The sequence below is a fragment of the Oncorhynchus kisutch genome, linkage group LG18, assembly GCF_002021735.2.
Source record: "Oncorhynchus kisutch isolate 150728-3 linkage group LG18, Okis_V2, whole genome shotgun sequence".
Taxonomy (NCBI): Eukaryota; Metazoa; Chordata; class Actinopteri; order Salmoniformes; family Salmonidae; genus Oncorhynchus; species Oncorhynchus kisutch.
The window spans coordinates 67,791,592-67,807,607 of NC_034191.2; the positions used below are offsets into that span (position 1 = coordinate 67,791,592).

The following is a 16,016-nucleotide window of genomic DNA, read 5'->3' on the forward strand; positions in this document are numbered from 1 at the left end:
AGACAATTAACACCCGCCAAAATTGGGTAGATTTAGGCATTGGCGAGCAAGAAGGTCTATTTCACCAGTCACTTTGGCGCATGGTCAATTTGCAGGGCTCTACAGTGCAAGCATTTCATTCGCAAATAAAGATTTTCAAAAGTCAAGCATAAGCACATTAGAGTTAGAAGAATACTGCAGTAGCTTTATTTCTGCTGTTTTGTTTCATAGCTGCTAATTGCACAAATAAATTATAATCCTATATCCCACCTCGCACAACAACACTGCCTGGCAGGGGAGCTGAGCTCACTGAGTGAAGTGCTGATAAATTCATTTGTGGAGGCGCTGTGCACAGGCATAAAAGTTGGTCTAATTTGACTTTGTCCTTGTGTTTCTTGGCTATTTACATTGTTTTGTTCACAACCTCGGTTGTTTTTGAAAATGATAGTTTGAGTCTGCTGCTTCAACTGATAGCGAAGAGATGCCCTAGTCAGATACCAAATCTCTCACATATCGCCCCGTTACCACGGTAACCTCCCACCCTTAAAGGTGCTGTTTAACATTTGGGCTCTGATATTTTGATTAAAAGACTGAGGTCACAATTTTTTTTAATGAAATTCAACAATATACCACATTACTTCTTACTAATACATGTCTTGTTATAGAAACATTACAAAGCATGGTAATCTGTTTTATTTATTATTTGTTTTGTTAAAAGTAATTATGGCCAAAAAACATTTGGGCTGGTAGATTTTTTTTCATCTACCTGCCACAGTGACTGGTGGGCCAAAAAGTACATTTTAGGCCCTGGTTGATGAAAACAAATAGAACAGGAGAGAAATAGTGGTCGGGAAGTAAATGCAAATAGGGAAGTAAATGGAAAAACATGCCAAAATTATATAATTACTCCTGTCTATACAGAAAGAAAGAAAATACTTCAAAATACTTCACCAGAAAGCATAATGGCCAGAGAGGAATCGAGGATCATTCGTTTCTTTTAAATTATTGAGCTGCGGTTGTAAGTGAAAAGCATAAAACGTGTGAAGGTAATGTGTCTTAAGTATAATTTAAAATGTTGAGACAAGAAGGGGAAGTCTCTCCAGAATGGCTCAGCTGTCTCCCGCCAATTCTTGCCCATTCATTGTTTCATTGTGTGAATTGTTTTCCCTTTCATACATGTTTTATTTATTTTTTACATCAATTCCCCTTTACATGTCACCAGTAGTAAATGTAACATTAATTCCCATTATTTGGTTACATTAATTTCTGTTAATGCCTGTATTAGTGAGTCATTTACCTTTCTCATTCTTGGAGTGGAACGCTGTTTGCAGAGTTCACAACCTGCTACACTTAAGATAAACAAGTTTTGGTTTATTTCATAACAATCATTTTAAGAGATGTCAATTTTTTCATGCTTAATGTGAGAAATTAGCATGTGTCTGGTTTCTCTGTGCTGATAATGTTGAATGAGTGCTAGCGCCTGAACACTGGCCTCACGGTCTATTTTTATTTTTATGATTAACCACATGACAATGATTTTGAGAAACTAAAAACATTATTGAAATGAAACTGTTCCACAACAATGCGAATATAAAAATCATAACTGGCACAAAGAACAGTACAAATGGTAGGAACAATTTTAAGCTTCCCCAATATGTAAATCACGTGCTGCCTATGAATAATTGCCTCCACGTTTCCATGGTCGGAGTTTGCCTATAGGCTACTTTGAAGCAAGGTAAGACATGCTTCATAATATGAAAAAAAACCTTACAAGAAATAGAAATAAGAAATAAGGACAACAGAAGAAAGTAAGAAGCTATAAACAGGGTCAGTTCCAATACCATATTTACAATGTGCAGGGATATTGGAGTGATAAGAGGTAGATAAGTATATGGATAAGGTGAATAGGCATCAGGATGTATGATAAACAGAGTAGCAGCAGCGTAAATTAAGACTGTATGCGAGTGTCAGTGTGTGTGAGTGTGTAAAGTCCTGAGTGTGCAGAGATAAATACAAGGGTAACTTTGATGGTCCGTGTAGCCATTTTGTTATCTATTTAGCAGTCTTATGGCTTGAGAATAGAAACGGTTGTGTCAGACTTGATCCACCGGTACCACATTCCGTGCGGAAGAAGAGAGAATAGTTTATAGCTTGGGTGGCTGGAGTCCTTAACCATTTTCCGGGCCTTCTTTTCACACTGCCTGATATAGAGGTCCTGGATTGCAGGGAGCTCGGCCCAGTGATGTACTTAACTGTCTGTATCACCCTCTGTAGCTCCATGTGATCGAAGGCGGTGCTGTTGCCATACCAAGCAGTGATGCTGCTAGTCGAAATGCTCTCAATGGTGCAGCTGCAGAACCTTTGAGGATTTGAGGCCCCATGCCAAACGTTTTCAACCTTATGAGGGGGAAGAGGCGCTGTCAAGCGCTGTCTGCCAGATCATCTAGTCCTCTGGTTTCACGCACGGTATGGTGTTATTGTTGAAGGGTGCATAAAATGTGTAGAGTTTGTCTGGTAGAGAGGGTCTGGGTCTTCTTTTGTAATCCGTAATGGACTGTAGCCCCTGCCACATGGGATGGGCGTCAGAGCCTGCGTAAATATGACTCCACTTTATTCCAATATTGTCCTTTTGATGACTCTGCAGAGGTCGTAGCCAACTTCCTGTACTTGTTCCTATTCTGAGTTGTAGCATCAGGGCTGTCTGTGATGGCCCAGTGTGCGGTAGCCCTGTCCTTTACCGTAGCACCAACTTCGGTCTTAATCCAGGGCTTTTAATTGGGGAAGCAGCAAACCTTCACGGTGGGGACAACATCACCAATGCATTTCGTTATGAAGCCGGTGACGTAGGTGGTTAGCACATCGATGTTATCAGGGGAGTCTTGGAACATATTCCAATCAGAGCTAGCAAACCGACCCCTGTAGCATAATCTCTGATTCATTTCTTAATGGCACTGGTGCTTCCCGTTTGAGCTTCTGCTTGTAAACAGGAAGCAGGAGTACGGAGTCATGATCTGATTTGCAGAATGGTGGAAAAGGTAGGGCCGTGTATGCATTTGTTTTGTTTTTTGAATTTGACCCCCTTTTCTCCCCAGTTTCTTAGTGTCCAATTGTTGTAGTAGCTACTATCTTGTCTCATCGCTACAACTCCCGTACGGGCTCGGGAGACGAAGGTTGAAAGTCATGCGTCCTCCGATACACAACCCAACCAGCCGTACTGCTTCTTAACACAGCGAGCATCCAACCCGGAAGCCAGCCGCACCAATGTGTCGGAGGGTACACCGTGCACCTGGCAACCTTGGTTAGCGCGCACTGCGCCCGGCCCGCCACAGGAGTCGCTGGTGCGCGATGAGACAAGGACATCCCTACCGACCAAGCCCTCCCTAACCCGGACGACGCTAGGCCAAATTGTGCGTCGCCCCACGGACCTCCCGGTCGCGGCCGGTTACGACAGAGTCTGGGCGCGACCCCAGGGACTCTGATGGCACAGCAGTACAGCGCCCTTAACCACTGCGCCACCCGGGAGGCCAGGGCCTTGAATGCTTGCTTGAGAGGCAAAGGAGACTTGTTGATGGAAGTTTGGAAATTAGTCTAAATGATGACAAACTAAAATCGGCGTCAATATTACCACTGTGCTCGAGTCAGAACATAAATTGTTGTTGATGTAGAGGCACACGCCTCCCCTTCCTCTACTGTCCTGTCCACTCGGTGCATGGAGAATCCATCCAGTTGGATAACCATTGTCCAAAAGCCATGCTTCAGAAAAGCAGAGAATATTGCAGTTTAGAGAGTCCCGTTGGTAGCAAATCCGCGTTCGAACGTCATCCATCTTATCAAGTGACCAATAGAATGGAGGGAAGAGGTGGCCGGTTTTCCCTTCACCTTAATCCTGGCAGGATTCCCCATTTCTTGCCACAAATGCCAGCATTTCCTCTTGGATACCCCGACAATTGGGTCAGAATTACAGAAAGAGCCCAGGGCAGATGAGTCAGTCGGAATTGGGGTAACTGCTGATCTTATGTTCAAAAGTTCCTGTCGGTTATAAGAAATGATAGAAGATACATTTTGTGAATATAAAGTACAAATAAATGCCAAAATAATCACCAAATAGCAAAGTTGGGTCAGAGCTTGCAGTTTAAATTACCAGTTGAGAAATAAAAATAGCTTCTTTTTTTTTTTTTAAATCATGCACCAAACCGTTTTTTAACGCGATTGCATTTAGAATGGTTGCGCAATGAATGGGTTCATAAAAGCATATGTTTTACTCTTTAGGAGAAATACAGCTCCAAAATTGTCTCTGTATGCTGTGCCTGTGATAGTTGTGTTGGAAAAATAAAATGCATGATGACTAACGACTATACAAAGGCCAATTTAATTCCACAAAATTATACACATTAACCTATAGACTGATAAGAATGATGGTGAAATGTATTAGCATCAACTGGTATTTCAATTTTTTTCTTACGGTCATTTTGGCCGCAGCAGTTCTACTTAACGGCTTAAACATTTTTTTGCCAGCTAATGGAAACCCTGGTGTGTGTGTGGTTGTCTCCAGTCATCAGGTCTCTCCAGGAGAGATGTATGCAGGTTTAGAGAGGGTTAAGCAAGGGAGAATACTACTACACTGATCCGCAGCCAACATCAGATCAGACGGCTGGAGTCCTGCAAAACATGAAGACCACTTTAACCCAAGCTGCCCTCCCGATGACATTAACCAGCACTGATTAACCTCAACCCACACACCCTCTGTACTATCAAACATTAACTCAGCCCAAATCTAACCCCCATTTCACCTCCATCCATCAAACACTCACGTTCACACACACAATCATTGAATTAAAACAAAAGAGAGTATGCCTATAGTGAGAAGCCTTCAAGGCAGGGTTCCAGACTGTGACCACTAAGCCACATTTTGAGACCCTGTGACTTGGCTGTGCAATTTTTAAAAATGTGTTGGTCACATCGGTGCGGGCTTCACATTCATTCACCTCACTCAAAACGTCCTAATTTATAGGAGACTAAAATCATGATTTGATCACACAGTGAAGTACATCACCCTCATGATTCCTGTAATGAAAGTCTTCCTGACTGTCCCTGTCTCGCTGGGGCCTGCTGCTGTGTTGAGCGCGCCACTCTCTCCTTTCAGGAGAGGAAGAAGTGTTCTGATTTTTTTATTTTATACAATCATCCAATTGCTGGGAACACACTGCTATCCTGTTGTCACAGATGGAGAGAGGATGTTCTCAGTTTCTGTAGATATACTTTTTATTTCTCAACTCTCAAATATGAGCTCAATAGCAACTAATCAAAACTAATTTGATTTGTTACATTATTCGTAAAAAACAGGTGTAGACTAACAGTGAAATACTTACTAGCGGGCCCTTCCCAACAATGCAGAATAAAAAAGAGAAATAACATGAGGAACAAATACAATAAATAACGATAACATGGCTATATACACAGAGTACCAGTACCGAGTCAATGTGCAGGGGTACGAGGTAATTGAGCTAGATATGTACATACAGGTAGGGATAAAGTGACTAGGTAACGGGATAGATAATAAACAGTAACAGCAGCGTATGTGATGAGTCAAAAGAGTTAGTGCAAAAAGGGTCAAATGCAGATCGTTAAATAGTTAACCAATAGCTAACCGGACTAACTATGTAGCAGTTTTATGGCTGGGGGGTAGAAATGGTTCAAGGTCCTGTTGGTTCCAGACGTGGTGCATTGGTACTGCTTGTAGTGCAGTAGCAGAGAGAACAGTCTATGACTTGGGTAGCTTTAAACTTTGACCATTTTTAGGATCTTCCTCTGACACCGCCTGGTTTAGAGGTCCTGGATGTCAGGGAGCTCAGCCCCAGTGATGTACTGGGCCGTAGGCACAACCTTCTGTTAAGCCTTGTGGTCGGATGCCAAGCAGTTGCAATAACAAGTGGTGATGCAGCCAGTCAAGATGCTCTCAGTTGTGCAGCTGTAGAACTTTTTGAGGATCTGAGGGTCCATGCCAAATCTTTTCAGCCTCCAGAGGAATTCTGGACCTCTGTCAGAGTGACCATCAGGTTCTTGGTCAAACCCCTACCAAGGCCCTTCCCCGATTGCTCAGTTTGGCCATGCAGCCAGTACTAGGAAGAGTATTGGTTGTTCCAAACTTCTTCCATTTAAGAATGATGGAGACCACTGTGTTCTTGGGGACCTGCAATGCTGCAAAAATGTTTTGGTACCATCCCCCAGATCTGTGCCTCAACACAATCCTGTCTCAGAGCTCTACAGACAACTTCATTCGAGCTCATGGCTTGGTTTTTGATCTGACATGCACTGTCAACTGCGGGACCTTATATAAACAGTTGTGTGCCTTTCCAAATCATGTCCAATCAATTGAATTTACCACAGATGGACTCCAATCAAGTTGCAGAAACATCAAGGATGATTAATGGAAACAGGATGCACCTAAGCTCAACTTCAAAGAGTCCGAATACTAATCTAAATAAGGTCTCTGTTTTTTATTTTTAGTACATTTTCAAACATTTCTAAAAACCTGTTTTCGCTTTGTCATTATGGGGTATTGTGTGCAGATTGATCAGGGAAAAATAATAATAATAATTTTAGAACAAGGCTGAAAAGTAACAAAATGTGGAAAAAGGGAAAGGGTCTGAATACTTTTCCAATTCACAGTATATACAAAAGTATGTGGACACCTCTTCAAATGAACTGATTCAACTATTTAAGCCACACACGTTGCTGACAGGGGTATAAAATAAAGCACACAGCCATGAAATCTCCATAGAAAAACATTGGCAGTAGAATGACCTTACTGAAAAGCTCAGTGACTTTCCAACAAGTCAGTTTGTCAAATTTCTGCCTTGCTAGAGCTGCCCTGGTCAACTAAGTGCTGTTATTGTGTAGTGGAAACGTCTTGGAGCAACAACAGTTTAGCCGCAAAGTGGTAAGCCACAAAAGCTCACAGAACAGGACCGCCAAGTGCTGAAGTGTGTAAAAATCATCTGTCCTCGGTTGCAACACTCACTACCAAGTTCCAAACTGCCTCTGGAAGCAACATCAGCACAAGAACTGTTCGTCGGGATCTTCGTGAAATGTGTTTACATGGCAGACCAGCTACACACAATCCTAAGATCACCATGCGCAATGCTAAGCGTCGGCTGGAGTGGTGTAAAGCTCACCGCTATTGGACTCTGGAACAGTGGAAACGTGTTCTCTGGAGTGATAAATCAAGCTTCACTATCTGGCAGTCCGACAGATGAATCTGGGTTTGGCAGATTCCAGGAGAAGGCTACCTGCCTGAATGCATAGTGCCAACTGTAATATTTGGTGGAGGAGTAATAATGGTCTGGGGCTGTTTTTCATGGTTCAGGCTTAGTTCCTGTGAAGGGAAATCTTTATGCTACAGCATACAATGACATTCTAGACAATTCTGTGCTTCCAACCTTGTGGCAACATATTGGGGAAGGCTCTTTCCTGTTTCAGCATCACAATGCCCCAATGCACAGAGGTCCATACAGAACTGGTTTGTCGAGATTGGTGTGGAAGAACTTGACTGGCCTGCACAGAGCCCTGACCTCAACCTCATAGAACACCGATTGGAATGATTTGGAACACCTACTGCAAGCCAGGCCTAATCGCCCAACATCAGTGCACGACTTCACTAATGCTCGTGGCTGAATGGAAGCAAGTCTCCGCAGCAATGTGTCAACATCTAGTGGAAAGCCTTCCCAGAAGAGTGGAGGCTGTTATAGCAGCAAAGGGGGAGCAACTCCATATGAATTACCCATGATTTTGGAATGAGATGTTCAACGAACATACTTTTGGTCAAGTAGTGTACTTTTGACATAACCCTAATAAAGTTTAAAACCTTTTGTGAAGGCTTAGTGTGATGTGGCTATTAGCCTATTACACTGCAGGCCTATGATATGAAGGCAGTGGGCACATGTGCTTCAAATGACTTCGACAGTTGAACTTGAGGTGAGGAAGATTGTTTTTAGGCCTACCAGAGTCCTATAACAATATAATGCTTATCTTTATAAAAAATATTCTAATTGAAAATGAATGAATTTGCCTCCTTCTGTACACCTATATCTGTATAGCAGACAGAGTAGCCTATGTGACAAGTATAAAGAAATGCATGTCGGTGTCGTAGCATGCCACCGGCACATCTCCAATCTCTCACGCTCTCTCTCTGGGGCCAGGCCTAAACTTCTCTTTCTTTATATATATTTTTTATTCTAAATATTCATATAATTCAGCCAATAGGCCTATGCATGCAACGCCCTGATGCACTTAGTGCTCACATTTCATAGCAGCTGAACCGTGAAGTGGACAACTATTGTTTTAGGCAAGTAAAAACCAATAAAATAGGCTATACATTTTTGCATATGCTAGAAATTTAAACAAGGATGTGTTTTTGTAATTAGTTTTAAGGACACGTAAACGTGTCTCATTTGGCCAATATCCCTCGTGCGTTGGTGGACACTGGACGGCCTAATGGGTTACGCACCCAATACATATGGATGACCAGTAAACTTCTCAAAATGTCCAATAAATTTAAATATTCCCGGTCACTAGTCTGGCGCCGAAAACTCACACATTTAGCTACAGGTAAGGAAGGGAGAACATCGAGAGAGCCTATAAAACAGGAGAAGCACCTATAGATCCGGTAGAGGTCAATGAAACACAGACAGTGGGTGTTAGGACGACACCGGATTGGTGCACATTCAACAAATCTGACAGTCTGAAATCTAACAGAGTGGATAATCATCAAATCCATCATGATTGATGTATTGTAATGGGCCCAAAAAGTGGTTACTAAAGACTGACTTGGATATAGTTGCCAATTTTCGCTGCATAACATTTAGAAGTCGTTCCTTTTCAAGTTTAGAAGTGACTGCTAAACGCTAACTCCCGTTCGTATAAGCTGGTGCCATAACTAGCATACAGAAATCAGTGGTGGTAGTCAAAGTAGTTTCTAACTGTAATGAAGTTGATTGGTGACGATGACATGAACATGTTTTGGGGTTGAAATCCATACAAGCATTATACTACGATTTTTACCATAACATACTGTGAAATACACAAATAAACAATAGCCTGAATGTGGGCTAATTTTGCTGTGGATTTAAATTGTTTGGTTTGAGATCTTCACTGCATCTACAAAACAGGAGAGAGCCTACAGAACAGGAGAGAGCCTATAGAACAGGAGAGACGGAAAGAGATAACCTGTAAAGAGGAATGAAAGAGGACATGGTAGAAATAGAGAGAATAAAGGCGAGAGAGAGAATAACGGGAACAAATATGGTGATTATGAGGGATAGAGAAGAGAGAAGGACGCTAAGAGACATTTCCTACAGCAGAAGGGAACTCCAAAGCATCGACTCGGTTGCCAAGCAACAGAACACAAGATGAAACGCACTTCAGTGTGCGTGTGCTGGTTTGTTTCACACACACACACACACACACACACACACACACACACACACACACACACACACACACACACACACACACACACACACACGAGTAGTGTAGTCCAGCAGGGTTCATAGCACTCTAACCCTCCTCTCTAACAGAGTCTAATACAAGAGCTACTAATTGCCTGTTCAACCCTCCTCTCCTCTCCTCCTTCCATCTATCCTCTCATGTGCTTTTCTGTTCCCTCCCTCCCCTTTAACCCCACCTTCTCTCCAGTGCTGAAGCTCAATACTCTCCAGTGATTTCCTCTCATCCTTTCCATTCCTCAGCTGCTTCAGGCAGCTCTCTATTTTGCCCACAGTTATCAGTCTTCACCACAACATTACACAGCCACTGACACAAAACACTGATAGAATAAGTAATGAAAGACAGTAAGGTAAGTGTGTGTGTGTCCTACCGGTGCCAGAGGGAGTAGAGGTGACTCCGTGACACGGCAGACTGCCGTTCCTTAGTAGGGAAGGAGACTTCTGGATCCCAACGCTAACACCAACACCCAGCAGACCTCCTCTCTCTCCTACTCTCTCTCCTCCGGGCCGGCCTGGCAGAGCGCTGGTAGAGGAGGGGGACGGCGAGACGGATGAGGTGGAGCAGAGGGAAGAGGAGGGGAGAGGTAGCGGTGCTGTGTGGTGTTCAGGTCCGTCTGTAGCCTTGCCGTCCGGGACACTGAAGCAGGGACCGTATCGGTTCCTCCAGTTTCCTCTCTTCTTCTTCACCCCTTCTTCTCCTCCTTCCCCCATACTTGGCCCAGAGGAGGAGCCAGCAGAGGAAGAGGAGGATGATGAGGGGCGTTTGTAGCCGGCTGTGGAAGCAACGTTCCCCGTCAGCTCGCTGTGAGAGTTCTCATACAGTTTACCGCCAGCTACGCCACCAGGAAGTGACATCATTGATCCGAAGGTGCTGAGCGAAGCCATGCCCTCCGAGGCCGTGACCTCACTGGGCTTCACTAGGCAACGACTGAATGAGGGCGAAGAAAAGGAGTCCCCACCACCGGAGCGTAGCAACGGATCAGAGAAGCCCAGGAAGTCAGATGTGGGAGGAGTCAAGGTGGAAGACGTCTTATTGGACAGCAGGAGAGCTGGGAGAGAGAGAGGAGAAGCTGTTTGGAGACTAAAACACACCCAAGCTAGGTTTCCAGCCAATTGGTGACAGATTTTCATGCGAATATTCTAAAATATGCATACAGAAAATATGCACATTTTCCCACCAGTGGTGTTTCCAAACAGAATCAATGTGTGATGAGTTATTTTTCGCTTAAGTTTTCATGTCCCGAATAAACATTTAACTTTTCTATGTGTTTGCATCGCATTTTCAACTCTACCAATAGTTGAAATTGCAAACTGTTGAGTTGAATAGCAAATGTGCCTACTCTGGCACGTGCGATCTAATTAACAACAGTTTGCAGATACAGTGCGGGTAGGCTAGTGTACATGATGACTATTTACAGGTCAAACAGCAGTCAAGCATGGATCATCATGTTACCAGAATAAGACCCTATCAGAAAGGAGCATCACTGACACCGTGCACTTTCACCACCCTGTGAAGTTAATATAAAAATAAAAAAATCTGTAGCCTAATAAACTATATGCTTTCCAGGGTCGGAGGAGGAGGACCACACGCCATATCGTCGCATGACTCAAAGTTTACTTCCATATGATGGTTATTATATAAATATTTGTGCATAAAGGTGTTTTCACCGTCATTTCTCACATTTATTTTACCCCCAACATGTTGAACAAATTATCTGTCTGCATTTAAAAAATGACAGAAAATTCCTGTATCCATCACAGCTGTAGTTATTTTTTTGATAGAGTATGACTTTACTCACATAAAAACTGTGGATGGAAAGGTGGTCACACACACAATATTTATTTGCTTTCTTTCCCTCAGTCTCCTGGACTATGACACTGTTTCCCCACTAGATGCCACTTACAACACGTCAGAACTCCAGACTTGACCCCTCGAGGCTGACACGCGCTGCCACAGGGGGCCGGGTTCAAGGGACACTCATGGCATCTGAGCACTTTAGTGTGTGTGCGTGGCGGAGCACACAAATTACAGCAGCCAGGGTCTAGCCAGGGAGACTTATCTTGGCCATACGCTAACTACCTCTGGCACTCTGGACAACATCTAACAACTGTCAGACACAGGCACGCCACAAACACGTGGACGTAAACAGCGCATCAATCTCACCTTGATGAAAGGTTCCAGTGGAGGAGGAGGCAGTGGAGGAGGTTGCCGTAGTGACCACAGCAGAGGGGAGGGGCTTTCCAGGTGTGAGGGACTTGCGTCCGCGCTGAACACCAATCCCTTGGCTAATGCCCTTCTTGCCCTGTTTGACCTCCGACCCCGGTTTGCCTTCTGACCCTGTGGGGGGGCTGTCCTTTAAACCACCGGAGTGCACCGGCACTTCCTGGAAGTTGGCGGTGGTGAAACGGGCTGCGCTGTCATCCAATCGCTTTTGAGAGGCGGCAGGCATAGCGGAGACTACCCCACCACTGCTGCTGCTACTGTTGTAACTCTGAGAGAGGGATGAGGAGAGGAGGACAGGACAGGAGGAAAGGAGAGTATGAGAGGTCAGTCCTGCATAATGCCTAACAGAGCTAGTCAATGTTCATTTGACATTAAACCCACAGTGAGACGGAGAAAGAAAAGAAAGAAAGAAAGAAAGAAAGAAAGAAAGAAAGAAAGAAAGAAAGAAAGAAAGAAAGAAAGAAAGAAAGAAAGAAAGAAAGAAAGAAAGAAAGAAAGAAAGAAAGAAAGAAAGAAAGAAAGAAAGAAAGAAAGAAAGAAAGAAAGAAAGAAAGAAAGAAAGAAAGAAAGAAAGAAAGAAAGAAAGAAAGAAAGAAAGAAAGAAAGAAAGAAAGAAAGAAAGAAAGAAAGAAAGAAAGAAAGAAAGAAAGAAAGAAAGAAAGAAAGAAAGAAAGAAAGAAAGAAAGAAAGAAAGAAAGAAAGAAAGAAAGAAAGAAAGAAAGAAAGAAAGAAAGAAAGAAAGAAAGAAAGAAAGAAAGAAAGAAAGAAAGAAAGAAAGAAAGAAAGAAAGAAAGAAAGAAAGAAAGAAAGAAAGAAAGAAAGAAAGAAAGAAAGAAAGAAAGAAAGAAAGAAAGAAAGAAAGAAAGAAAGAAAGAAAGAAAGAAAGAAAGAAAGAAAGAAAGAAAGAAAGAAAGAAAGAAAGAAAGAAAGAAAGAAAGAAAGAAAGAAAGAAAGAAAGAAAGAAAGAAAGAAAGAAAAAGAAAGAAAGAAAGAAAGAAAGAAAGAAAAAGAAAGAAAAAAGAAAAAGAAAGAAAGAAAGAAAAAGAAAGAAAAAGAAAGAAAGAAAGAAAGAAAGAAAGGAGGGAGGGAGGAGGGAGGAGAGGAGGAGTGAGCTCACCTTGTCTGAGGCAAGCATGAGAGTTGAAGCGAGGGAAGGGGAGAGCTCTAGAGTCTTCTTGTGTTTGGGTTTGTGTCTCTCCCTCTCTTTGTGTTTCTGAGGAGAGAGGGAAGGAATGGATGATCGTTATGGAAGGACAAGAAAGCGGAGGATTCGACAGATGAGTGTCTGGGTTGTTCTGGTCCCAAACCTTTGGCACGGCTTCTGAAAGAGAAAATGAGAGCGAAAGAGAAAACTGATCTTCAATTCACAGCCCCAATCTGAGGTGAAAGGATAGTTATACTGAAACGAATATAAGAAAAGTGTTTAAGACAGAAAAAGGAGATTAAAATCTACAGACACGGGCTTTTCGGTCTTCTTGGTGAGAGATTCTACCCAACCAGATCCACGGTCTAAACACCTTAGAACTCAATTTACACCCTTAGCTACACACACCCTCACTCCTCTCACCCCACAGGGCCACACCACTGGCAGGTGTGAAAATATGCAGTGATCCTGTGAGACAACATGAGACTTAACATGCTACCGACAGACAGCACCATGACAACCATCGACCCTGGCCCCAGCATCCCTCTATCTTTCCCCTTTTCTCTCCACCAACCCTCTCTCTACCTCAATCCCTCTGTTGTCCTCCTGTCTTTTTCTTCCCTGTAGCTCCCAGGGTGTGTCAAGGCTGGTAGGTCATTGTAGCTAACTATACGTGTGTGTGTTTTTAACAGGGTAGGTTCCCGGGGATTCCCTTGTTGTTTCTCATTAACATTCCAGTGGTAGGTGTTGATGGACAGAGTTAGGCGAGAGGGTCAAATGTCCAAACACACACACATCCACTTTTTCGCTTTGCACACTTGGAGAGACTCCCTCCTTATCAGAGCTGGAGACACAGAGAAAAAAGGGAGGGAGGGAATAGGAAAACAGGGTAAATAATCCACCCCAGCCTGGCAGGAATTCCCTTGGGCAGTTTCCTGCAGGCCCTCTGACCAGCCGGTGTGTATGTGTTTCTTACAGACTGTATGAGCGGCCTGCGGAAGGAGAGACTTTTAGTCCCTTGTTATTTGGCTGCAGGGTTTGGAAATAGGTAGGCGCGCGCATGCGCACACACACACACAGATCTGAGCCTTCTGACCCCTGACCCTGGAATGTGTAGGGGGTAGGAGGGAGGGGGATGGGTCCTCTTCCTAATGCAAATCAGGCTGTGTGACAAAAGCCAGGGCAAGGAAGGGAACAAGACGAATGTGTTAACTCTGCTTTTTTTCACACGCACACACACCATCCTCAATGCTTCATTAAAAGTATCATCCCACAAAAACTGAGTTACAGGTTCACGCATGAGTCATATTCCAGTTGACTGACAATGTAATACAGGAGAATGCTCAAGGCACTCACATGGTATCGTGACAATGTTAGCTAAAAACTCAAGATCTCAAAAAAAAAGTTCCGAAAATCAAATTGGCTTTTGCAGTCGAAAAAAATACAACAACAAAAAATGACCTACAACTGAAATACAAAAAAAGCAGGCAATGGACTACAGCCACATTATCCAATCAGAAAAACACAATGAGGTGAAGCAACAAGGAGTGGGTCAATCGGGTGAGGGAAACAGACTGATGGAGTGGGTGACTTCCCCTAATGTCATAAAAGAAGAGGATACATGGCCAGAGACCATGGTCCTGTTCATACACCTTAAAAAGGTGAGCTCAGAAACATGACATCAAAGATAGTGGGAGCAACATCCTGCTTATAGCCATTAACAACTAAATTCTTATCGTCCGAGGATCATTTCGGGCCCTCCCTCACTTGATGTGATACCCAACAGAGGCATTCTCTGCAGTTTAAATGTTTATTGTTGGAAGCAGGAACTCCCCATACCGTAAACAAAGATGTCATATGCCTGGGTCTACCTTTAACCATGCACTTTCCTTTTTTCCTTCCTAATCACTGATCTAATATGGTTGGATAGGTGATTACACCTACAATGTCATGTAAGATCAGTGGTAACTAAGGAAGGAAGGATGCATGTGTAAGGTATTAGAACAGGCCCATTGCCAGAATTGAGAATCGATAACGCTGGACAGAAAACCATACGCTCTCTCTCACACAGTAGTGGCATAGTCGGATGAGTGTATGTCACAAACAGGACCGTGACTGATTAACTCTGACTGGTTTATAAAGTGTTGGTTTGAGACCGAGATCCCTGGTGTCTCACGATCATTCTAAGGACCTAGGACAAGGGTGTCAAACACATTTTTCCCCAGAGGGCCGCACGTACATTATATATATATATATTTCTTTACCGTTTATATGACAACAAAATGTGCTCTATTCATCGCTTTGTAATGTTTGATGCTCCCTGACTGTCTAGCTTTTGCTTCGATCACTGTTAGCAAGTTGGACAGAGGAGACTATAATTGTAGGTCCATTATAACTTCTACACAGTTTCAAATTGGTTTTTGTCATTTCAATGTTTAACGAGATCGTTTTTCTCTGGGGGGGAAAAATAAATAAATACACTGAACACACCACCCCACACACACACACACACACATCAAAAGAAAGAACACACCTACTCATTCAAGGGTTTTCTTTATTTGTACCATTTTCTACATTGTAGAATAATAGTGAAGACATCAAAACTATGAAATAACACATATGGAATCATGTAGTAACCAAAAAGGTGTTCAATTAAAATATATTTTATATCTTAGATTCTACAAATAGCAACTGACTTGATGACAGCTTTGCACACTCTTGACATTCTCTCAACCAGCTTCACCTGGAATGCTTTTCCAAAAGACTTGAAGGAGTTCCCACATTTGCTGAGCACTCGTTGGCTGCTTTTCCTTCACTCTGCGGTCCAACTCATCCCAAACCACCTTAATTGGGTTGAGGTCAGGTGATTGTGGAAACCAGGTCATCTGATGCAGCACTCCATCAAATAGCCATTCCACAGCCCGGGGTGTGTTTTGAGTCATACTCCTACTGAAAAATAAATGATAGTCCCACTAAGCCCAAACCAGATGGGATGGCATATCGCTGCAGAATGCTGTGGTAGCCATGTGGGGTAAGTGTGCATTGAATTCTAAATAAATTAGACTGCCACCAGAAAGGCACCCCCACATAATTACACCTCCTCCTCCCTGCTTTACAGTGGGAACAACACAAAGACACGGAGGTTGGAACCAAAAATCTCAAATTT

At 43.1% G+C, this 16,016-nt stretch overlaps 1 protein-coding gene across 1 annotated transcript in view; it reads right to left on the reverse strand.

Annotated features, from left to right (window-relative positions):
* mllt10 (MLLT10 histone lysine methyltransferase DOT1L cofactor) overlaps positions 1–16,016 on the reverse strand; it is a 66,752-nt gene that overhangs the window by 23,266 nt on the left and 27,470 nt on the right. Inside the window, 3 exon segments of the mRNA XM_031796553.1 lie at positions 9,854–10,531; positions 11,647–11,974; positions 12,824–12,919. Of these exon segments, the coding sequence (XP_031652413.1) occupies positions 9,854–10,531; positions 11,647–11,974; positions 12,824–12,919 (1,102 nt within the window).